The 27,223-nt window shown below is 40.9% G+C and overlaps 1 protein-coding gene across 1 annotated transcript in view; it reads left to right on the top strand.

Moving 5' to 3' along the window:
* The window catches only part of LOC147010335 (transient receptor potential cation channel subfamily M member 2-like), a 258,972-nt gene extending 232,182 nt beyond the window's left edge, over nt 1-26,790 (top strand). The window contains exons 24-27 of the mRNA XM_085859000.1: nt 16,422-16,545; nt 17,320-17,413; nt 22,581-22,647; nt 25,688-26,790. Coding sequence (XP_085715126.1) covers nt 16,422-16,545; nt 17,320-17,413; nt 22,581-22,647; nt 25,688-25,722 — 320 coding nt within the window. The 3' untranslated portion in view covers nt 25,723-26,790. The remainder of the gene's footprint in view (nt 1-16,421; nt 16,546-17,319; nt 17,414-22,580; nt 22,648-25,687) is intronic.
* Nucleotides 26,791-27,223: the final 433 nt, after the last annotated feature.

Genomic DNA, 27,223 nt, shown 5'->3' with positions numbered 1-27,223 from the left:
TTAGAATCCCACCAGACATGGGGATGGGTCTATCCTGGACATGCATTTAAGGAAATAACTGTCTCAGGACCTGGATGTGTGGATGCATGCATCAGATCGCATTCTGAAATCCGTAACAATATTATATCAACACATCACACCACATTATATCTCTAAATCATACTATATTATATCACACGATGCTATATCTCTACATCATATTTTATTATATTGCCACATCACACCATAATTACACTACCGGTCAAAAGTTTTAGAACACCCCCATTTTTCCAGTTTTTACTGAAATTTAAGCATATCAAGTCCAGTAAATAACCTGAAATGGTACAAAGAATAAGTGGTAAACTGCCAGAGGTTAAGAAAAAATAGGTGATGTCACCAAAAACTGAAAAATAATGTAAATTTCAGAGTTGTTAAAAAAGGCCATTTTCAGGGAACAAGTAATGGGCCAGAAACTGCAGCTGTTCTGCAGCAATGGAAGTAAATTAAGCCTTGAAAGTTGATGCAAGCAATTCCTACAGGTGTCCCAATTTTTATTGATAAGTAACAAACCCTCTGTCTGTATAGAAGCAGTGTTGGAATAGACTGTGTTGCTTCACCCTCTGAAGCATTATCTGGACAATATTGCACTGCAGGAAGTAATATATTGCTATCATAATGGCGAGAAAAAGACAATGAGCAAAGGAAGACAGACAGACCATTATAACCCTTAAAAGTGTCGATCTTTCCTTTGGAGAAATTGCAAAGTAAGCCAAGATGTCAGTGAGTCCAGTTTCCTACACCATCAAAAGGCACTTGGAAACTGGGGGAAACTCTAACAGGAAGAGGTCTGGCAGACCCAAAGCCACAACACAATCAGAAGACGTTTCTGAGAGTCAACAGCTTGTGTGATAGGCAGCTCACAGGACAGCAGCTTCAAGTACAGCTTAACACTGGGCGAAGTAAGGAAGTCTCAGTTTCAACTGTGAAGAGAATACTTCGAGCTGCAGGTTTGACAGGTCGAGTGGCAGTAAGAAAGCCATTGCTGAGATGGCAAAATAAGAAAAGAGGCTTGCCTGGGCCCTGAAGCATTGCCAGTGGACTACTGAAAACTGGTAGAAGGTCTTATGAACCGATGAATCAAAATTTGAAATCTTCAGTTCATCACGCAAGGTTTTTGTATGCCGTCGAGTAGGCGAAATAATGGTTCCGCAGTGTGTGACACCAACTGTCAAACATGGAGGAGGAAGCGTAATGATCTGGAGCTCTTCTGCTGGATCCAGAGTCGGTGACTTACACAGAGTGACTGGCACCCTGAACCAAAATGGCTACCACAGAATTTTGCAATGCCATGCAATACCCTCAGGTCTACACCTTGTTGGTCAGGGGTTCATCCTACAGCAAGATAATGACCCAAAACATACCTCCAGGCTATGTCAGAACTACCTTTGAAGAAAAGAACAAGACGGAAGGCTTCAAATCATGGAATGGCCAGCACAGTCTAGACGTAAACCCTATTGAGCTGGTTTGGTATGAACTGGACAGAAGGGTGAAAGCAAAGCAACCTCCAAGTGCAACACATTTGTGGGAACTTCTGCAACAGTGTTGGGAAGAACTTTCCGAACAATATTTGATTTCCATTGTGGAAAGAATCCCACGAGTATGTTAGGCTGTTATATCTGCAAAAGGTGGCTACTTTGGTGAGTCAAAAAATTAGATTAAATTTTGTTCAACAAAACGATTCCATGATTTATTTTTTTATCTGCAATTGTTTATTTGATCTATGCTTTAATTTCAGAGTACATTGGAACATTAAACTGCTCAAATTTCAGGAAAAACTGGAAAAATGGGAGTGTTCTGAAACTTTTGACCGGTAGTGTATGTCTCGAAATCACACCATATTATATCTCCACATCACGTTGTATCATATCTTGACATCACAAAATATTATATCTCGACATCACACTATATTATATCTCTGCATCACATTATAGTATATCTCCACATCACATTATATTATCTATCCACAATATTATATCTCTGCATCACATTATATTATTTCTCAACACCACACTTCATTATATCACTGCATCACATTACATTATATCCATATCACAATATATAATACTGTATCTCCACGTCACATCACACTATATTATTTCTCTACATCACACTATATTATATCTCGACATCACACAATATAATGTGTCCACATCACATTGTATTATATCTCGACATCACACTATATTATATCTCTACATCACATTGTAGTGTCTCTACATCAGACAATATTATATCTCCACATCACATTATATTATATCTCTACATCACATTATATTATATCTCCACATCACATTATATTATATCTCGACATCACATTATATTATATCTCTACATCACATTACATTATATCTCCACATCACACCATATTATATCTCCACATCACACTATATTATATCACCACATCACAGTATATTATATCTCCACATCACATTATAATATATCTCTCCATCACATTATATTATATCTCTCCATCACATTATATTATATCTCTATAATCACACAATATTATATCTCTGCATCACATTTTATTTTTTCTCAACACCACACCATTATATCACTGCATCACATTACATTATATCTCCACATCACAAGATATTATACTGGATCTCGCCATCACATGATATTATATCTCTCCATCACATAATTTGAAATCTCTACATCACACGATATTATATGTCGACATCACACTATATTATATCTATACATCACACTATATTATGTATCCACATCACACCATATTATATATCCACATCACACTATATTATATATCTATATCACACGATATTACATCTCCACATCACACGATGTTATATCTCCACATCACATGATATTATATCTCTATATCACACTATATTATATCTCTACATCACACTATAATATATCTCAACATTACACTATATTATATCTCTACTTCACACTATATTATACCTCCACATCACACGATCTTATATCTCTACATCACACAATATTATATCCCTACATCACACTGTATTATATCTCAACATCACACTATATTACATCTCTACATCACACTATATTACATCTCTACAGCACATTATATTATATCTCAACATCACACTGTATTACATCTCTACATCACACTCTATTATATCTCGACATCACATTATATTATATCTCGACATCACATTGATTTACATCTCAACATCGCACTATATTACATCTCTACATCACACTATATTATGTCTCGCCATCACATTATATTACATCTCTACATCACATTGTATTATATCTCCACATCACACGATATTATATCTCTACATCATACTATATTATATCTCGACATCACACTATATTATATCTCCATATCACATTACAGTGTCTCCATATATTATATCTCCATATCACATTACAATAGAGCGAAATGGAGACAGTTGGTCCGCTGTGGCGACCCCTAACGGGAGCAAGCCGAAAGAGGAAGAAGAAGATCACATTACAGTGTCTCCACATCACACAATATTATATCTCCACATCACATTATATTATATCTCTACATCACACTATATAATATCTCTACATCACATTGTATTATATCTCAACATCACATTATACTGTCTCAACATCACACTACATTATATCTCCACAACACACCATATTATTTCACCACATCACGTAATATTAGATCTCTACATCACATTATATTATATCTCCACATCACACTATATTATATCTCCACATCTCACTATATTATATCTCAACATCACACTATATTACATCTCTACATCACATTATATTATATCTCATCATCACACTATATTACATCTCTACATCACACTCTATTATATATCGACATCACATTATATTATATCTCGACATCACATTGTATTATATCTCCACAATCCATGATATTATATCTCTACATCACACTATATTATATCTCGACATCACACAATATAATATCTCAACATCACATTGTATTATATCTCGACATCACACTATCTTATATCTCCACATCACATTTTAGTGTCTCTACATCATACAATATTAATCTCCACATTACATTATATTATTTCTCTACATCACCTAGTATTATATCTCGACATCACATTATACTGTCTCAACATCACACTATATTATATCTCCACATCACACCATATTCTATCTCCACATCACATTATATTAGATCTCAACATCATATTATATTATATCTCCACATCACACGATATTATATCTCCACATCACACGATATTATATCTCCACATCACATTATATTATATCTCCACATCACATTATATTATATCTCAACATCACATTGTATTATACATCTACATCACATTATATGATATCTCTACATCACACTCTATTATATCTCTACATCACACGATATTATATCTCTCCATCACACCATATTTTATCTCTACATCACACTATAATATATCTCCACATCACACTTTATTATATCTCCACATCACATTATATTATATATCGACATCACATTATATTATATCTCGACATCACATTGTATTACATCTCAAGATCACACTATATTACATCTCCACATCACACAATATTATATCTTGCCATTACATTATATTTTATCTCTTCATCACATTGTAATATATCTCCACATCACATGATATTATATCTCTACATCACATTATATTACATCTTCGCTTCACACTATATTATATCTGCACATCACACTATATTATATCTCCACATCACACTATATTATATCTCCTCATCACACCATATTATATCTCCACATCACACCATATTATATCTCCTCATTACACTATATTATATGTCCACATCACACTATATTATATCTCCACATCACTGTATATTATATCTCCACATCACACTATATTATATCTCAACATCACAGTATCTTTTATCTCTACATCATAGTATATTATATCTCTACTTTACACTACATTATATCTCGACATCACATTATATTACATCTCCACATCACCTATATTATATCTCAACATCACACTATATAATTTCTCCACATCACACTATATTATATCTCCACATAATACTGTATTATATCTCCACATCACTCTATATTATATCTCTGCATCACAGTATATTATATCTCTACATCACAGTATATTGTTATGCTTGTGGAAATTCATAGAACACCAGTCAGGTTCCCTAGAGGGCAGTTATTTCGGTAAGTGTGTGTTCCAGGTTAGATTTCCCCACCGATGTATAAAGGGAATTATTCGTGTGCCGGGCTGTGCATCTTTGAGTTCGCCATTATTCTTTCTCTATCTTTTATTTTAAAACAAACGCATCTTCACACCAACAACAACAACAACAACAACAACAACAACTCAACAAACACGTCCGCGTTTGATCGGGGCGGATCCAACCTGGGTGAAGGTTCAAAGGTGAAAAGGGTGAGGGCGCTGATTTTGGGTGGTGAAGCCCACAGCGACCCTTCCCTTGGGACGATAAAAAGCCGCTTTTGCTCGCCGACACGGCAGTGGAAGGGTTGGAGAGACGCCGAGTCGTCAGTTGAGCGGTTGGAGAGACACCGAGTCGGAGAGACGCCGAGTTGAGAAGTTGGAGAGCCGGTGGGAGCTGGTGAGCAGAGTGGAGATCGTTCGCTGGAAGGTTCGCCAGCGCAACCAGGAAGCCGGGGTCGAGACCCGTTCACTCCTCCAGCGTGTCGTCGGCTAGGTCAGGCCGCAGTGAAGGCCGGACGACCGAGGGGAACCGTTCAAGCTGCTTGTCAAGCCGACCAAGCAACTGGCGCGTTCGCGACGCACCGGGCCGAACGGAGACACCAGTTGTCGCCGATAAAGACCCATCGAGTCATCACAAGAGTGGCCAGGTAACTGGCCCGATCTCTCAGGGCCTGTTCCTGTCATCCCGGCGTTGAGTACATTAAAGGCTCACGAGCCCGATTCTTTCTTTCTTGGGTTCTGCATGAAAGTCTGTAGCACCTTGTCCTTAAGTAGAATTGTTGTTAAGTGCCTGTATGTACATTACATAATAGACATCAGCTGTAGGCTTTTGCTTGTGTCTTGTCCCCTCTCCCCATTCATTGACTGCTTACGTGTAAAAATAAATCCCCATATTGTTTGAATGTCAACCGGCTCATTGCGTCACTTTCTCTATTGACTGCCATGATGCGTTCGGGAAATTAGCTGGCTGATTATAAAGCTGATAAAATAATCTGGTCCGACGGGATCTGGCGAAATAAAACCGCTCGGCATTCGCAGACGGAACGAGCCGCTTCAGCGGCTCGTTTTCGTGCAGGCCCCGTCGAGGTATAAACTCCCGGCATTTCTGCCCGCGCGAATAGTTAGGTATATCGACAATTCGGCGATTGACCCTGTAGCGCGTGGACAGAATAGTTGGCTGGTTTTGGTGGATTAAAAACACCCGTAGCTGGGTTTCGGCGTTTGTCCGGAAGCTACGACGAGATTGTCGCATTCGGTGGACGCGCGGCCTGGATTGGGCTGAAAAGGTCGTGCGCACGCTGAACCGGTGGAAATCAACAACAATATTATATCTCTACATCACACTACATTATATCTCCATATCACACGATGTTACATCTCCACATCACACGATATTATATCTCTACATCACATTATATAACATCTCAACATCACACGACATTATATCTCTACATCACACTTTTTTTTATATCTCTATATCACACTATGTTATATCTCCACATCACTATATTATATCTCCACATCACCTTATATTTTATTTCTGCATCACATTGTATTATATCTCTACATAACACTACATTAAATCTGTACATCACACTACATTATATCTCCACATCACGTTATATTTTATCAAAGCATCACATTATATTTTATCTCCACATAACACGATATTATATCTCCACATCACACTACATTATATCTCTACATCACACTTTCTTCTATCTCCATATCACACGATGTTATATCTCCACATCACACGATATTATATCTCCACATAATACTATATTATATCTCCACATCACACTATATGATATCTCTGCATCACAGTATATTATATCTCTACATCACACTACATTATATCTCCACATCGCATTATATTACATCTCTACGTCACATGACATTATATCTCTACATCACACTTTTTTATATCTCTATATCACACGATGTTATATCTCCACATCACACTATATTATATCTCCACATCACCTTATATTTTATCTCTGAATCACATTATATTATTTCAGGTCAGGTATGGGAGCATGTGCCAGAACAAAGCGTCGCTGCGTCCACTTTCCACCGGTACTCCAGGGGCTTCCGTCTGGCCATCCCCCAGGCAGATGCCAGGCCCATCCCCATCTCCTTGAGATGCCGGTCAACCTGCTGCAACGACGAGGCACGTGGTCGGCCCATTGGCCTCCTCCACTCACGAGACTCCCTCGCTGAGAGAATCTGGTGAGCAGGATCAGAGTCAGGAAAATGAGCCGCATGTCCATACAGCCGCAACTGACGCTCACGGATTATGCTCAATAACAAATCTCATCCGAGTCTCTCTCAGCAACCGCTCGTTGGACACAAAATCTGGCCAGCGATAGCCAATGATTCTCCGAAGAGACCTGGTACCAAAGGAATTAAGTCTCCGTCTCAGATCATTGGTGAGAGTCCAAGTCTCGCATTCATAGAGCAAAACTGGAAGCATCAAGGACCTGAAGACTCGGACGTTCATCCTCCCGCATAGGTACCGGCAGTGCCACACCCCATGATCCAGTGAATTCATGACTCCCCAGAGCCGACCCAGACGTCTATTGACCTCTGACTCACAGCAAGCAGAGACATGATTATCACTGCCAAGGTAAGTGAATCTCTCCACGACCTCAACATCCTCACCACGACCTCAACATCCTCACCACAAACAGACGCAGACAGGATAGCAGTATCCAAGATGTCATTGAAAGCCTGGATCTTAGTTTTGACCCAAGAAACCAGGAATCCCAGCGGCTCCAACTCCTCATTCAGCACCTCCAGGGCCCCCAAAAGGATATCTAAAGTCCCCGCAAAGATGACTGCATCATCTGCGAAATCAAGTTCCGAGATCTTGACATTCCCAAAGGATGCACCGCAGCTTGATCTCTCCGACATCCTCCCGAAAATCCAGTCCATACAAGTGCTGAAAAGTGTGGGGGCCAGAACACACCCCTGACGAACTCCAGTAACAACTGGAAATAAGTCGGAGATGGTACCACCACACTTCATCGCACTCTCAGTACCAGAGTAGAGTTCAGACATCAGATCGATCAGTTTTGGTGGCAACCCACGAAGACCAAGAATACTCCAGTAGCCATCCCGATTCACTGAATCAAACGCTTTACAGAGACCAACATAGGCTGCAAGCAGCCCCTGCTGAAACTCTCGTTTGCATTCGGTGAGGACCCAAAGAGCAAGGATACCGTCAATCGTTGACCTCTTTGATGTAAAGCCTGACTGCTCTGGACACTGGTGCTCAAGCAGATGGTGGCGAACCCTATCAATAATTATCCGAACAAAGACCTTGCCCGGCACTGAGAGCAGCGTCACCCTTGGTTGTTGTTGCAGTCTTGGCGATCACCCTTCCCTTTCCAGAGAGTGACAACAAGGCTCCTCTTCCAATCAGTTGGGATGATGCCTGTGTTCCAGGCAGAGCACAAAACTGCATGCAATACAACGACACGAGTGCAGCATTTCCACCAGCCTTGAGAAGTTCAGCATGGATGACACAGATCCCTGGAGCTTTAGCCCGTTTCAAACGGTTCACCGCAGCCCGTGTTTCCACAAGCGAAGTTGGACCACAGTTGATTGGAGGGTCAGCAACAGGAATTGTAACACCCTTGATTTCCAATTCGACAGCTGGAGGATCAGCCTGGTACAACCGCTCAAAGTAACCGGCCCAGCGGGCCTTCACTTCAGGCTCCTCTGTCAAGAGCCTACCACTCTCTGCTCTAACTGCAGTGCTCAGATGGATGGGCTTGGATGAACGCAATGCACGAATTCCCCTGTAAGTGGGACGAAAATCACCTGTCCACAGGTGATGCTCTACCCCCTCACAGATTCCTCACACATAAGCCTCCTTGTCCACCCTTAAGGCACATGCAGTTTTATGCCTCAGCTCAGTAAAACACCATGAACCAGCCATCCTAAGTCCATGACTTCTTGCAAAGTCAAGGAACTTCGTGCTATTCTGGTTCATAGTTCCTGACCCATGGGGACCAACACATGTCTCATAACAATCCCTATCAGTTCCAGTCAATGCATTGAAATCCCCCAAGACTAGAAGTGTATCTCGTCTGGGGCACTGATCAACCACAGACTCGAGCGTGGCGTTGAATGCCTCAGTCGGAGCATCGACAGAGACCAGGGAAATGACACCTAAGGAGTGACCAATCCTTAATCTCATTATACGCTCATTGACCGGTTTTACCTCAATTATCATCGGGGTCAGCTTATTGGACACAGCTACAGCAACTCCTAGAGTATGGTAACCATCAGAGCGACCAGACCAATAGTAGGTGTAACCACCCACCATTATCTCGCCGCAATCCGGTCTCCGAACCTCAGAGAGTGCTGCAATACCAATGTCCAAACGCTTGAGCTCAGATGATAACAGAGACAGGTGATCATCCTCTCTTAGGGATAGGACGTTCCAGGCACCCACCCGAAGGGACCGCCTCAGGTGAACCCAAGGAGACCGCCGTCTGGTGGACGACACCGCAGCACCACTCCGACACACTCTCCCGCAAACTGACCCAGGAATGTTACCACGTGGTTTCCCTCCTATCATCAAAGATGGGGGGTCCTGAATGCTTTGCCCCAATCCCGTCATCTGGTGAGCTGCCCTGCGAAGGGAAGCTGCACAGGAAGTACTCCCACAGAGTGGGTTTTCAATTTTTTTTGTGTTTTGCGGAATGAATGGTTTTACGGTAGCCAGAGTGGAAAATCCTGCCACCAACCTCCTAATAAAAAGTAACCCAACTGCAGGAGGACGTCCGCAGGCACAGTTGGGCACTAGATATGGATGGCCGTTGGCTCACAAGGAGCTCCTCCGCCCTTTGGCAGGTTTTGTTTTTAATCCTGCTCGGTGTCCATATCCAAACACCCTCCTCACCAAAAAACCTGTTGGGGTAGATGTTTCAGTCGCCGACAACCCGACCATGGAACAGGTTAGTGCAGGTTTTCATGGTACCTGAAGCAGGTCACAGATCTAACCTGACCTGACTGTATCTCTACATCTTTGTATCTCTATTTGTATCTCTCTCTTTCTCTCTCTCTGTATATTATATCTCTACATCACATTATATGAGATCTCCACATCAGATTATATATCTCGACATCACAATATATTATTTCTCTACATCACATTTTACTGTCTCGACATCACACGATATTATATCTCTACAACACACGATATTACATCTCGACATCACACTTTGTTATACCTCCACATCACACTATATTATATCTCCTCATCACACTATATTATATCTCTATATCACACTATATTATATCTCCACATCACCTTATATTATATCTCGACATCACATTATATTACATCTCTACATCACATTATATTATATCTCTTCATCACATTATATAATATCTCTACATCACATTATATTATATCTCTACATCACATTATATTGTTGTAGATTTCCGCCCGTTCAGTGTGCGGACGACCGCCTTAGCCCAATTGCGGCCGCACGCACTTACCGGACGAGCAATCTAGTCGTAGCTTCCGGATCAACGCCGAAATCCAGCTACGGGTGTTTTAACACACCATAAACCAGCCAACTCTTCTGTCCACGTGCTACAGGGTCAATTGTCGATATACCTAACTATTCGCGCGGACAGAAATGCCGGGAGTTTATACCTCGACCGGCCTGCATGAAATCGAGCTGCTTAAGCAGCCCGTTCCGTATGCGGTTGCCGAGCGGTTTTATATCGCCAAGTCCCATCGGACCAGATGTACGTTTTATCGGCTTGATAATCAGCCAGCTAATAATCCGAAACGCATCATGGCAGTCAATGGCAGAAAGTGACACAACGAGCAGGTTAACATTCAAACAATAGGGGTATTTATTTTTACACGCATGCAGTCAATGAAGCAATGGGGGCTCAGGGACAAGACACGAGCAAAAATCTACAGCCGATGTCTATTATGTACGCCATCATCCACTGAATCAGTTCTACTTTGGTGGACAAGGCGCCACATACTTTCATCCAAAACCCAAGAAAGAAAGAACTGAGCTCATGAGCCTTTATAATTACTCGGAGCCAGGATGACCAAAGGGGCTCCGAGAGACCGCTTGGGCTACCTGGCCACCCTCGTGGTGACTCGCTGGGTCCTGGTTCGGCGACCCTCGGTGTCTTTGCCTGGACCCCCGAGCTCCGACTGTCTCCCTCGGTCGTCCGGACCCCCCACTGCAGCCTGGCTTAGCCGACGATGCGCTGGAGGAGTGAAGGGGTCTCGACTCAGGCCTCCTGGTTGTGCTGGTGAAGCCCCAGCGAACCAACTGCCCGAACTCCGAACTCTCCAGCACTCCATGGGGCATCTCTCCGCTCCCTCCGCCAACCGCAAGCCACGAACTCCAGCGCAGCACGAACTCGAAGCAACCAGCTCTCCACTGCCTCTGAGCTCCCCACACCAACTCAATTGCAGCACTCACCTCAAGCGCACTCCTCAAGCGCTCTCTCCAAGCCCTCTCCCCGACTGCTCTGTCGGCGGGCGAACGCGGCTTTTTATAGCCCCAAGGGGAGGGGTCGCTCTGGGCTTCACCACCCGAAATCAGCGCCCTCCCCCCTTTTCACCTTTTAACCTTCACCCAGGCTGGATCCGCCCATTTCACTTCCGATTGGCCAGCTTCTTCAGAGGGTAAGGCCTTTTTGATCCGTTCTTGCCGTCAAACGCGGCCGTGTTGGAAATCACCGTCAACCGCTGCCGTGTTGGAAATCACCGTCAACCGTGGCCGTGTGGAAAATCACCGTCAAACGCGGCCTTGTTGGAAATCACCGTCAACTGCGGCCGTGTTGGAAATCACCGTCGAACAAGGCAGTGGGTTGTCGTTGTTGTGACGACGTGTTTGTTTTAAAATAACGACAGAAAAGAATAACGGCTAACTCAAAGATGCACAGCCCGGCACACGAACAATATCCGTTATACATCGGTGGGGAATTCGAACCTGGGGCATTCCATGTCAAGTGTACACACCCTCCCGACACTAATACCTCATTTTCTCCCCATATGTTGGTCATTTATTCACTTGGGTGAAAAAACTCAAAATACCAACTTATAGACCTGTGGGCCAATAGGGGCCAATTTTAGGGCCCCCCCAAATTTGGGCACCCCCGCCTGCCCCACAATCTTCCAGAGGCCACATCACAGGCTGTAGTGGTCCGATTTGGCTTATCTTGGTATCAAAATGCTCGTAAAAGCGAGATCTTTCGAATCGGATAAAGTAAAATCACTCCGAAACAGTAATTCAAAAAGTTATAGTTTGGGGCGCCTTTGGCCTTGGGCCCCCACTCCCCAGCCAAACCGATGGTCCCGATTTTTTTTGTGTGAGAATACCTCTTCATATACTCCAACACCTCAGCATAAATTAAAATGGGATCTCAATGGGTTCAAGTGTGATGATGGTTTTATTGTTTGGGGACTCGGGTGCTGGACACACGATACGCCACAATACATCGCACAATATTTGAACACAAGATTTCCAATACACTATATCAGTATATTGTACATACATTTTCCACATGCACATGCAGGAACTGGAAGCGATACTTGTATGAGTAAGAGTTTTTCATCGCATATTATAGTCAAGATTTTTTGCCAACCAATGTTTTATTTGACAGCTGTGTTTCTTTTTTACTGATTGTGTAGGTTCTACCTGTAGCAGTTTTTGGTTCTACGGAAAGAAGTATATCAGAAATGTTTAAAATGCAGTGATCTTCAATGTCAGGAAGAAAAGAAACTATTTGCAGGCCCGTTTGGATGAAGAAAATTCACTTTCACTTCATGAGTCTCCTGAAAGGCTTCCATGATGTCGGCAAGCCACCATTTTCCATCATAGTGCACTGTGACATAACCTGAGAGTTTCCCGTTAAAAGTTGGTGTAGATTTTGAAATAGCTGACTCGATATGGTGTTCCTCGCGAAGGCTGAATTCACGTACTTCAAGAGCAGTTTCAGAAATAGGGATGAAAGCATGAAGTTTTTGAGTTCCAGTTATGGTTTTGGCCGTTTTTAACCTTTCTTCCAGATTTCGTTCTTCATCGTCATATGCCTCTTGGGTCCCATAACCGAACTTCATTTCATTCAAACCATTTTCAGCAAAGGCGAAAAGATCTTTTGGAGAAATCATTTGACTGTCATAAGGTCTACGCAGGCTCTCACGTGTTGCTTCTCGTTTGACTGTACCTCCCACGCCATCTGAAGGGCCCTTGCCATGACTTGTGGCAAAAAAATGCCATTCTGCGTCAATACCATACTCTGATTTGTGATGACATAGGTTTATGAAGGCTTTGCAGTTCTTACATTGGCCAGCGCAACCATCTGAGAAATAGTAAAGTTTCCTTACATTTCCAAAGCTGGATTTCAAGTTTCAATGAGCATTCTTTGGAAGAGGTGGACTGAGACAACGTCGTGAGTATTGCATTCTGACATAATCGTGAACGAATCGTGGTTTAATTTGCCATCGTCCGATTTGAAATAGTAAACCCAGGGGAGAATTGTCGCTTGAGAGCAGTTCCAATGGAATCCTTGGGCCGCATCCTGTACGACAAACGAATAGTTCTCTGACAAGTCTCCAATAATGACAAATTCTCCTTCACCGATTTCGTCTTTCTTATTTATCAGAAATTGAGATTGGGCCTTGGCAATGAAGTCGTGTCTCACTAATTTCACCGCACGTTCACAGAATTGATTAATGAATTCTTCCAAAGGCAGGACCATGGAGCTCAGTTCAGATCTGTCGGTGGATGTCCACCGTTTAATCTGAATTTCATCAATATCCTCGAGTTCATAAGCACTCAGGAGCTCGGTTTTGAAGTCTTCAATCGATGGGCAACTTTCACAAATTCTGAAATAACATACCGGTTGGGCTGGATTACAAACTATGCATGCTATCACATGATGATAGCTTGGAAGTTCGGCTATCTGTGGCATTTTTGAACCAAACATCATGAGTTTCACATTTTGATGTATCGTACATACACATACACTGTGTGTACTGCCTGAACCGGCCAGGACACACTCCGAGGGGCGGAGCATGGCGAACTTCGCGAATCCAACTTTCAAGCCAGGCTTCTTCTCTTTGAATTTCTGAAACAGTTCCTTGAGATTGTTTAGTACCAGGCGCTTTTGAATTTTGTCTTTTCCATGTTCATTCTTGACCACCACACAGTCCTTTTTTCCCGGGATTATTCGGCTGAGGTCATCACTTCGATAAACTTCGGTTATGGCGGATTTCACTTCATCAGGCAATATTTTACCCTGTTTTGGATTTGGAGACGATAGCATACCATTTTCTTTCTCTAAAATTTTGGCTTGCACAGCCATTCTTTGGGAGCAACTGAATTCACTCATCATCCCTCTGATGCCCATATTCCTAGCAAATTTTTTTGTTTTCGTATTTGCTCTGAACATCTCGAAACAACGTATTTCTTTTTTCATGCTTCTGATCACCTCTGGCATGCAGTTTTCATTACATTTTGACGCTGTATTTTGTGTTTTCTCCACAGTGCTTGGTCCAGCAACTAGTTCTAATTTCTTCTGCACACAATCTTCCACTTTACTTCGCTTTTCAGGAATGTACCCTGGGTTCTTTTCTGCCTTTCGTTTGTCGAATGGGCTTTCGCCTATCATCGATAACGCCTGCTTTAATAGGTCAACTTCTGCTTCTCGCTCAAAAACTTCCTCGTCCTCATCTGTCGAAATAGATTCTGCAATGCCTTCGATCGCACCTCGTGATGATAATTTTGAACTGGTCGAAGATGATTCTTCAATACGCTCTGGTGACAACTGAGAGTTTTTTTTCTGCACGAAATACAAATCTGTCATCTTTTTTCACCTTTGAAGAAAATTTCATCAACATATCATTTGACACATTGTGAAGATCTTTTCGTTGTTTCATTTTATGGGAGCTGAATGGATCGCAACAGTATTTTCAGAACTCCTTTCGATTTTCAGTCGCCATGCTTGCTGCAAAATATGAAAAAACCGAGATTAACCCATTTATAACTTAATTCGTTGATGGTTATACAAAAAATGTACACTTAAAAATCAATAAACACAATAGGCAGAATAATTTTTTGCAAATGAAGCAATATATATATATATATATATATATATATATATATATATATATATATATATATATATATATATATATATATATATATATATATATATATATATATATATATATATACATACATACATACATATATAATAGTCCAGAGATGATGATTGCCAATTTCAGTCATAAAGTCGCCTGCCAGCAGGTGACGTCATTGGAACGATGACAGCAAACGTCGCCCAATGTCGAATCAAGAATTAGTGATATGTGGACACCGAACAATAAAACCATCATCACACTTGAACCCATTGAGATCCCATTTTAATTTATGCTGAGGTGTTGGAGTATATGAAGGGGTATACTCACACGAAAAAATTTGGGATCATCGGTTTGGCTGGGGGGTGGGGGCCCAAGGTCAAAGGGCGCCCCAAACTATAACTTTTTGAATTACTGTTTCGGAGTGATTTTACTTTATGCGATTCGAAAGATCTCGCTTTTACGAGCATTTTGATACCAAGATCATCCAAATCGGACCACTACAACCTGTGGTATGGCCACTGGAAGATTGTGGGTCAACTGGGAGCCCCCAAATTTGGGGGGGGGCTAAAATGGGTCCCGATAGGCCCCTCGGTCTGAAAATTGACACGTAATCTTTTACTGTGGAAACAAACACTTGCACAAAAAAAGAGTGAAATCTGAGACGATGTGTCAAAATTTCGCTGAAAAATGTGTACACTTGACATGGAACGCCCCACCTGGAACACACACTTACCGAAATAACTGACCTCTGGGGAACCTGAATGGTGTTCTGTGAATTTACACAACCGTAACAATATTAACAATATAACAATACACTATATTATAGCTCCACAACACACTATATTATATTTCCATATCAGATGATATTATATCTCTACATCACACTATATTATATCTTTACATCACACTCTATTACATCTCTTCATCACATTATATTACATCACACTATGTTATATCTCAACATTACACTTAATCAATTCTCCTGTTCAAAATGATTCCATGCCTGAACTGAGTTGAACGCTAATCCATTTGTCAATCTGATTCCATAAAATGTGAAATGTGTTCTCTTACTTGTGATACAGACAAAAGACCTCAGAAAAATGAGTTGTTTGATTGGGAAGATGTTATGAAGAAAGATTATGTTTTTACACGAGAACATAATCAGAACCAAATGTCTAAAGAAATTATCAAATCGACAGCAGAAAAGTAAGTTTATAGTGTGTGTGTGTGTGTGTGTGTGTGTGTGTGTGTGTGTGTGTGTGTGTGTGTGTGTGTGTGTGTGTGTGTGTGTGTGTGTGTGTGTGTGTGTGTGTGTGTGTGTGTGTGTGTATGTGCGTGTGTCATGTCATGTGTTGTCTTTCTCCATTTTTAGCTCACCTGTAACGTCGTTCCGGTGAGTTTATGGGATGGCACGTCGTCCAACCATCTGTCCATACATTCATCCACAAATACTTGCAACTTTTTCTCTGAAACTACGCATTCGATTTTAATGAAACTTTTTCACAACCTTCATCACCCTTTATGTACCAAAGTTTGTTCACGCCATTAAAAAAATTGACACCTGGTTTTGGCTTAATGGTTGGGCCGGCAGGCTTGGGATCCAAGGGTCCTGAGCTCAAATTCTGCTTCTCTGTTGATTTCATACCAGGAGGGGTTGATTCAGTCACACACACACAGACATATATTAGTAAAGATAGCCGATACTGTAAAATTGTGTGTGTGTGTGTGTGTGTGTGTGTGTGTGTGTGTGTGTGTGTGTGTGTGTGTGTGTGTGTGTGTGTGTGTGTGTGTGTGTGTGTGTGCGCGTGTGCATGTAATCATGAGTGTTTGTGTGTGTAATCACGGATGTGTGCATAATCATGAATGTGTGTGTGTGTGTGTGTGTGTGTGTGTGTGTGTGTGTGTGTGTGTGTGTGTGTGTGTGTGTGTGTGTGTGTGTGTGTGTGTGTGCACGTGCATGTGTGTGATTTATAATTTTAGAGTGAGAAAATTGAAGAAGCGAAGGGTGGCCAAAGAAGCGAACATTTTGTCTCTCCATCAGAAAATGGAGAACATCGAGGAGTTGAAGCAACAGGTACATTCACCCTCTGCATAAATGCAGAGATAAATGTCTCCCTTCATGCTCTTCAGGATTCATAAACCGAATACATTAGATGTAGTATCTTGCTCTGCTTGACTCACCCCTTTCAATCCACCTCAAGATGAAGGTCTCCCTCATCATGGTCCACTCTTTCCGGTTCCCGATAATTCAGGACCTTTGTGTTGGAGTTAATTTTTCCAATTGGCTTCTTCCTTGTCCCACTCGATGTGGCTGATTTGTAATTATTTTTGTCCATCATTTACCATTCTTTTTTCCACGTTTCTCCCCAGTTCCATTGCAGTTTTTTGATTGTGATCAATATATTGATTAATTTGCTTTTATACCTAATCCAATCCAGTGGTTTCTCTTGTCTGTATTTGTTCTGCCAACACTTTGCTTGGTGATCGTTCATTGCTCTATTTTGTTCGTAATTGACTGTTTCACTACCATGTGTCATTCCCGGCATGACATCTCCCGACTCATCCTTATCCCACCACACACACACATCTCTTTACGCATCCCAATCCCACCACACACAGATCTCCCTGAACTCCACTAACCAGCCGTTTTTGGTTCACGAAAACATTTTTCACGAAAAAAATAAGTGACCACTATTTTCGTTATTGGTGTGTGTTGGGTAGTCGATAAAGTCGAAAAAATATATATTTTTTTTTTTGATCTACCCTTCTTATCACTTTTTCCATCGATATGTTTGTCTGTATGTCTGTCTGTCTGTCTGTCTGTCTGTTCGGTCCAGTGCTCCATTAATACAATGGCGATTTTGATGAAACTTGGTTGGTAAGTTCATATCATGACCTTGTTGTGTGCAAATGAAAACCGTTGCTATGGACACCACCGTTGCCTTGCAACGGGACTTTGAAATTTTTGAAAAATCATAAAAAATTTATTTTTTCGAAAATCAAAAATCGGGCCACGAGCGACTGTGAGCAGTACATTGAGCCATATTGTCAAAAATTTCCAGCCGGATCCTATGAAAACTGTTGGAGAAGATAGACTTTGAATGAACCCTGGTCGAAAACAATAAAAAAACGAAGTTCGTTATATCTCAGAGACTGAGTCAAATACACATGAAACTGGTATGGTAGGTTCATGGTATGTCCTAGTTGTGTGTGAGAAAGAACCGTTGCTATGGACCCCTCCGTTGCCTAGCAATGGCCGAAAAACCTCTAAATGTGGGGGTATTTTAACGAAAAAACAATCTGCAGCATTAACCCTTGAAGCTAGAATCATTAATTTTCTTGTGCTTAATCCACAGGTCATTCCCCATCGAACGGGCCCATCGCGACTACCCATGTCCGCCTACCGGCTTGTCTGTCTGTCTGTCTGTCCCGAGCATAGCTCCGTGGGTTTTGATCCGATCCTGATAAAATTTTGGTGGGAGGTTTATATTATGATCTAGTTGTGTTTTCCTGAGAATGGGCATGGTGCGCCTATTAGGGGCGGAGCCACGCCCAAAAAACATGTGTTTTTAGGGGGTAGCCGATTTCAATTTGCATCTTCTCCTAGGGGGTTTGTCGAATCTGACAGGGGTTTCGGTATTTGGTTAGCCCAATGGCACCTGCATAGCCCCACGGAGCTCGATTTTTCATTTTCGTCCCAAGGTCAAGGTCACAAGGTCACGAACTTCGAAAATTGCGAATTTTGACATAAAAATCCATCTTCTCCGAGGGGGTTTGTCGAATCTGGCAGGGGTTTCGGTATTTGATTGGCCCAATGGCACCTGCATAGCCCCACGGAGCTCGATTTTTCATTTTCGTCCCAAGGTCACAAGGTCACGAACTTAGAAAATTGTGAATTTTGACATAAAAATCCATCTTCTCCGAGGGGGTTTGTCGAATCTGGAAGGGGTTTCAGTATTTCCTTAGCCCAATGGCACCTGCATAGCCCCACGGAGCTTGATTTTTCATTTTCGTCCCAAGGTCAAGGTCACAAGGTCACGAACTTAGAAAATTGCGAATTTTGACATAAAAATCATACGACCGCCCAAACTTTGAGAGCTAGTGTGACAATATTTTTTATGCATAATCTTGAGGTCATTCCCCACCTAAAGTCTTGAAACCATTTTGCTCTATCTCGAACACCTTGCCCGTGGTGCCCCCTTCAAGTTTGTTTTTACGCTGATTTCATCAAAGTCTGGATATTCCGAGGAGTGCGAAATGCCATATAGCCTATATGACGTGATTTTGCTCCTGGAATGTTCCAGAGTAAGTTTTGCACCAAAGGTCATAATCCTTGACCTTTGACCTTTAAAGTTCACAAAGGTCAAATTTTCAAAGTTGTGGGAATCGAACCGGGTTTTCGACCTTCTTCGACGAACTAACTCCAATAAGCTATAGCATGTATCCTGTTTCCTTATTTTAATGTCCACAACATTGTTTTGTGACCTTTAAAGGTTATGGAAAGGTCAAATTTTGAAAGTTGTTGAACGAAACCGGGTTTTCGACATTTTGCAGCTAATAACCTGTCACTCCTACTACATCATGTTGATCATTTTTACAACTTGGTCAAACATTATCACATTGTCTCATCCTTGACTTCTGAAACAATCTTCATCGTCAAATACCGCTCGTGAACCATCGTCGTCTTCAGACTTGTGGAAATTTAATTTCACTTCTTTTGTTGGTGTTCCAACCTCTGTCCTCATGCACTTCCTTTGAATGTTGACCTCCATCTCACAAAAACAATCAGCTACAGGAGTACTACAATCAGCTGCATGAGTACTACAATTCCCGAAAGTCTGAGGTTATGCATTGTCTTTTTCTGACCTCATCTGAAATTAATGTTACTTCAAGAACAGGGCTTGTGTTGAAAAAGAATAAATAAAATAATAATTTGAGAGTTCTTAGAACACCTTACCCTACACAATGTTCAAATATATCATAAAATAAAGATTGTAAAGGTCAGGAAAAAAAATAATTTATTGCCATTGATGCAGTGGCTTTTACACCACCTTATCTACCACGTTGCAGGTTCTTCGTGCCTGTTTGTGTCCTTAAGTTTCCTGTTTGGAATGATTTTCAATTTGGCTTGACTGCCAGGCAGGTAGAAAAAGTGAAAAAATAATCTCACTCCTCTCTGCACATGTGTGATTGGGACAAATTCTTAACCAAAGTACTACTGAACTACTGGTTGGTTTTCTGATTCGTGTTCAAAAGATAACATTCAATTGAAATCATCATTCCTTGATCATAAACTGACGTTTGCGGACAGACATACACACAGAAGTGAACCAATTGCTTAACCCCGCTTTCCACTCCACGTGCACCGGGTAATAACAATTGAAGGTTTATTTCAAATAAACTTCCATCTTGGCCAAAGGCTGAATTAAGGTGAGCTTTACAATCATTAATTACCCTCGCCGAAGGAGAGGGTATTGCATTTGGGTCCGTTTGTCTGTCTGTTTGTTTGTTTGTTTCTTTGTTTACCCACAAATAACTTTTGTGTTTTTCTCCGCAACCGCTTGAGGTGTGACGACTCATGTAGAATGTTTTAATGATAATTAGGACGTCATAGGTCATGTGGTGTGGCAACCATTTTGGAAAAATGGATAAACTTTGGACCTCTGTATCTCTGAAACCACACTAAGGTAAAAATTATAACTTGGCACAGAGCACGTACTCCTCATGGGGAATGAATGTGATCCTTTGATGATGTTAAAGGTGCCTTTGTTATAACATAATTTCATATGTAGAACGCTATGTGTGATCAATAATAAAAATTTTTTTAGGGTCATCTCAAGATAAAATGTTCCACAGAAAAACAATTGATGACGTCATTAGTCACGTGATTTGGCAGCCATATTGTTTAAAAAAAAAACCTTCAAAGTTCTAGTGGCTGAACAGATCGAAGCCAAACTTTACTTGTATGACTGCCTATCCATGAGGAACAAAAGGTTCACACATATGATGCCAAAGGTCACATGGTTTGGCAGCCATATTGGATTTACCCTAAAACCTACAAAAATGTTCTCTAGAACGGCTGGACAAATTGAGGGGAAAGTTCACAAAAATGTTCCCCAAGCTATGGGTGTACAAGTTTGTTAAGGAATAATTGATAGGTCACATGGTTTGGCAGCCATATTGGATTAAAAAAATTAAATAATGTTTTCTCTGGAACCACTTAATCATTCGACCTGAAACTTCACATTTATGATCTCGTGATGATGTGGAATAAATGTTTTAAATTTCAACTTGATCGAATGCGTGATCTGGCAGCCAGGATTATTGAATTATTTTTGTGGGTTCTTTTTGTTTTATTTATTTATTTTTTGTTTTTGAATATGGCTCACTTGGCTGTAGCTGGATAGGTTTGTGAGTAGAGGAGCTTCTGAACTCAAGAATTACTCCAATGCAGGACTGTACCTATTTGGTCTTCCATTTGATTTGAATTTAATTTATTTTTATCCCATTCTAAATTCAATTGAATCATGAATAATAATTTTTTTTAATGTCACGGGTCAGGGTTAGGTGTCCGATCAAAGCGGGACGTCTTGGTAGCTGGTCATCACTGCCAGCAGTTATACTGTATAGTGGCAGTTCCAATTATGTCTCATGAATTATGTAACACACCAGTACACAAACGCCACATAAAATACACCACACAAAAGCAGTCATGGCGAGGATCTGCAATCTTTGATTGCTATTTTTCTTGTTTCACATGAAACCGAGAAAAAAAATTTTTTACCCATTAAAACAAAGGAAACAGATAAAATGCAGATTGATTCAAATAGATACATGACATCAGAGTTCAAAATGTAATAGTCACTGGGTCATTAATTATGTGGATAAGATATGACATTGATCTGTTCTTGAATCTTGTCATTCTCCATCTTAATTCAGTTAATTGTTTTGTGTTCCCTAACTGGTATCCACAATGAGATCTGTCTGCGGATAACAAATGGTGAAGCTTGGAATTTGACAGCAGTCTCGCAAAAGAACAGCAGAGTTCATCACGTCTGTTCCTGAGCGACTCCAGATTGCAATTGTGTAAAGCATCTAAGTTACTATGATAGATATGGCCAAGGATAACTCGACAAGCTTTTTTCTGAGCAATAGTGGCTCCAATGGGATGCTCTGCATTCTTTAAAGCAATCAACCATACTGATTATCCAGGTGTCCGATCAAATGATTGTCATCCACAGGTTGCTCGGCTCGCTCAAGCTTTTGAGGATAAAGGTCTCACACCAAGAAACACCTCTTGTCCTCAAGGTATTTTAAATGGCTGTTTGTGGAAATTTATGATCCAAAGTTTGTCATTAATATTTCTCACTTTAGCCATTTCATTTATTCACACCAAAACAATGTAATTTATATTGGTAACTTTAAGAGGATGGATTTAGATTTGTGTTCTAGAAGCCTCTTCATGTCTTCTTTGAAATAACAGAAGGAAAGAAGAAAAAGATAAAAGAATAAACAAGGAAACTTTGTTACATTTGGAATGACATCTCTTCTTCATGTCACCATCACGAACAATGATGGTGATTTATCTTGACAGTCTGATGTCAATCGTGTTAAACACTTGGTGATAGAGGGACAGTCATTCAGGCCAAAACTGAACAGTCCAAACTGGGTAAACCCAAACTATTTCATGGCATGTGATTAATTTAGTCTTTTCTCTCAATGAGGTCGAGCAATTGACTCCAAGGGTCACACAGCTGAGATGATCCCGCCAATAATGTCACAAATGTAATTTGAATAAAAAGGCAAATATCAATCATCATCAAAACATGGTGGTGGTTCTTGGGATGATCCATGCCGTCTTCATGTCTTGGGACGATCCACTTGGGAGTGGTCTTCATCCGGTACTGTGCCAGACATTGTGAGTTAGTGTTTAGCATTCTTCTGAGTGGGAGGGAGCATCACATGACTGCAATCTGTTGATGGAGACAGAAATGTCAGACCACAGCCTTTTTTTTACTGGGCAATAAGACTAGTTGGTGGTATCTTGAGTTTAAAATATCATTAACTGGAGGGGCTGCCCGGCCAGATGAGCTTTTCCCAGTGGTGGTTTGGGGACGTGTTGGACGTTGAAAAGTGATGGAATTGTTGACCTCGTGGTGGTTACCGCTTGCGAGCCTGTGGCAGCATTGCCTGACCCCACATCCAAATATACTCTTTTAGCAGCCTTTGGTGGCCTCAACACGGATTGTGAATGACCCACTTTCCGTATTTGAGGTCAGTTTTTTCCGAACTGATTTTCCGATTTTGATTTTCCGAACTATGCAAACATACAGACACAGAATTTTCTTGGGGGGTGGTGGTGGGGGAATTTTGTGGTATGCAGGAGAGCTTAAAACCTTGTCGATATTCTGAAGTGCAGTGCCTTCAGAAAATATTCACACCCCTCGACATTTGTCACATTTTGTTGTTACAACCTGAATTTAAAATGGATTAAATTTACATTTTTTGTCACCAAACTACAAAAAATACCTCACAATGACAAAGTGAAAACATGTTTTTAGAAATTATCACAAATTAATTAAAAATGAAAAGCTGAAATGTCTTGCGTCAATAAGTATTCAACTCCTTTGCTATGACACTCCAAATTGAGTGTAGGTGCATCCAATTTCCTTTGATCAACCTTGAGATATTTCTACAACTTGATTGGAGTCCACCTGTGGCCAACTCAATTGATTGGACATGATTTATAAAGAAACACATCTTTCTATATAAGGTCCCACAGTTGACAGTGCCTGTCAGAGCAGAAACTCTTCCATGAGGTCCAAGGAACTGTCCGAAGAACTCCGAGATAGAATTGTGATGTGGGGAAGGGTATAAAACAATTTTGAGAGTGTTGAAAGTTCCCAAAAGCACAGTGAGCTCCATCATTAGGTAATGGAAAAAATATGGAACTACCCAGACTCTTCCTCGAGCTGGCCTGACTAAACTGAGCAACTTGGCAAGAAGTACTTTGGTGAGGGAGTTAAACAAGAACCCATTGACCACTCTGACAGGACTACAGAGTTCCTTGGCTGAGATGGGAGAAAATGTTGGAAGGCCAACAATTTCTGCTGCATTTCACAAATCGAGGTTTTATGGGAGAGTGGCCTGATGGAAGCCACTCCTGAGAAAAAGGCACATGAAAGCGTGCCTGCAGCTTGCAAAAAGGCATGTGAAAAAGGCATGTGAGAGCATGAGGCAAAAGATTGTGCGGTCTGATAAGTCGAAAAATGAACTTTTTGGACTGAATGCATTGCACTACGTCTGGTGGAAACCGAACACAGCGCATCACCCATCTAACACCATCCCTAATGTGAAGCATGGTAGTGGCAGCATCATGGATGAAGATGTTTTTCAGTGGCAGGGACTGGGAGACTTGTCAGGATAGAGGGAAGAATGAATGGCACCAAATACAGGGAAATCCTTGAGGAGAACCTGCTTCAGAGGGCAAAAGACCTTGGACTGCGACAAGGATTTATGTTCCAACAGGACAATGACCCCAAGCATACAGCCAAAGCAACACTGGAATGACTTCAGAATAAGGTCAAAATCCTTGAGTGGCCCAGCCAAAGCCCAGACTTGAATCCATTTGAGAATATGTGGAAATACTTTCAGATTGCTGCTCCCCTACAATCCCCATCCAACTTGACAGAGCTTGAGCAAATCTTTGAGGAAGAATGTGAGACAATCCCCAAATACAGGTATGCAAACCTGATACAGACATACCCAAGAAGACTCAAAGTCTTATTCGCTGCCAAAGGTGATTCTACAAAGTATTGACTCAGGGGGTTGAATACTTGTTGATGCAAGATATTTCACCTTTTTATTTTTAATTACTTTGTAAACATTTCTAAAAGCATGTTTTCACTTCATCATTATGGGGTATATTGTGTAAAATGGTGACCAAATTTTTTAATTTTATCCATTTTATATTCAGGCTGTAACAAAAAAAATTGAAAAAGTCAAGGGGTGTGAATACTTTCTGAAGGCACTGTAGCTACACCCAAACTTTGAGGCCTCGAGATGTTACGGTTCGGCCATGAAAGAATAAGGTACAAACACAAACACTTTAAAATATTTACAAGATTTGGGGAACAAAGGTGAGTTTTCTTGCCTTCACTCAGCCATGTTTGATTTGCCACCTGATGCTTTGATGAGGTGTTGTAAAATTGTAAATTGATAATGATTATAAAACAATGCTCCTTGTACCACAATGCTTGCTATAAGCAGATACATGTTTGAGCCATCAAGGTTGAATTCACTGCAACAATTGTAATCACGATAATAACAGCAAAAATACCATTTCCAGATCAAGTGCATCAAGACTCGAATGTGAGGGAGTAGATGATGCTTGAAAGAAGATTGGAATGCACAGTGAAACTGCTCCTTTCAATCTTCCACACTCGTCTAAGGTCATGGAAGAGTATGAAAAGATTTTATGCAGGATAAAAACTTTGGGAGACATCATCTTACTTTTACATGAATTGCAAAAACATTGGGAGACATTTAAACAATATACATACAATAGTCCAATCTACAAAGGTAGGAGACGAGCTCAGATGGCAACACACAGGGATTAAAACGGTTAACTATGTGAAAGGGAGTATATGATTGTTTATCCGAGTTTACATCTAGTTTGCCCATCAATGTTTACCTTCAGGGCCATCTAGTGATGATGACATCCCCCTCCCCACTCCACAATCCCTCTTTTATAGCTTTGCCCATATCAGTCTCAACATCCCATCCCATCCCACTTCTTCCCCAAACCAAGTATGTGCTGGAACTTTGTATCCATAATAGGAAGTGGCAAATAATGGGGCAAATAATGAATAGACATGCATCAAGCGTTTGGACATACAGACAAGACAAGGGAGCAGAGAGAATTATTAGATGAACACATGAGTACATACATTAAAATGGCAAACAGGGTAGGTTTGGAAAACACGACAGGTCGACTTGAGAGGAGACTTTGTGAGAATAAGAAACATCAGGATATCGGAAGGGGAGAGATCCTTTCCCAATTTAGGCCCTTCTTACCCACTCTTCCCTCCAGGATTTCAAGCAGTTTTTTGGTTTTCAAAATAAATATATCTTTCATCTGTTCAGGGAATGGGTTTTTATTAATAGAAAATTTGGGAGGACAACTTAATTATTTTATGAGGAGAAGAGTACATTAGGGTTGTTTTGGAAATATACAGGAAAAACATTTGGGGATTTTCTTATTTATTTTCCAGGCATGATGAGTTACTCCTCCAGATTTCTCCATTATATGGTAATTGTGTATAACATTTTGTTATCCTCGGGGTATATAGCATAGATGATGATTCTGTGTATTTTCAAAGGCTTCTTTACATTGTTCTGCATGTTTCATTCTTTCATTTTAAAATAATAAAATGGATGGACGGTTTCATACATCTTGTTTTGTATCTTTTAATAACTTCACACAAAGCACCTCAACATCATAATATAATGGACGTAAACCTGGAACTTCTAACACACTTTTCTCCGAACATATTCTGTTCATACTTCCAAAATCTTCACATTATGTGTTCCGTGTATTTACGCAGGTGATAGCGGGTTCAAAAAATCGAATATCATTATCATAATCATAATATTAAGATAATCATAATATAATATAATAAAATGGGCGTAAGCCTGGAACTTCTAACACACTTTTCTCCGAACATATTCTGTTCATACTTCCGAAATCTTCACATTGTGTGTTCCATGTATTTACGCAGATGATAGCAGATTCAAAAAATCGAATATAGATAGAATTTTCAATGAGGGAATCGATGATGTCACAATCAGCAGTGTTCGGCGGCAAACTGACGGACGGTTCTCA

Source organism: Eptatretus burgeri, chromosome 16, assembly GCF_056783735.1.
Source record: "Eptatretus burgeri isolate ZD-2024b chromosome 16, Ebu_testis_v1, whole genome shotgun sequence".
NCBI lineage: Eukaryota > Metazoa > Chordata > Myxini > Myxiniformes > Myxinidae > Eptatretus > Eptatretus burgeri.
Note: the sequence above shows the minus strand (reverse complement) of the source record. Positions and strands in the feature narration are given on the sequence as shown.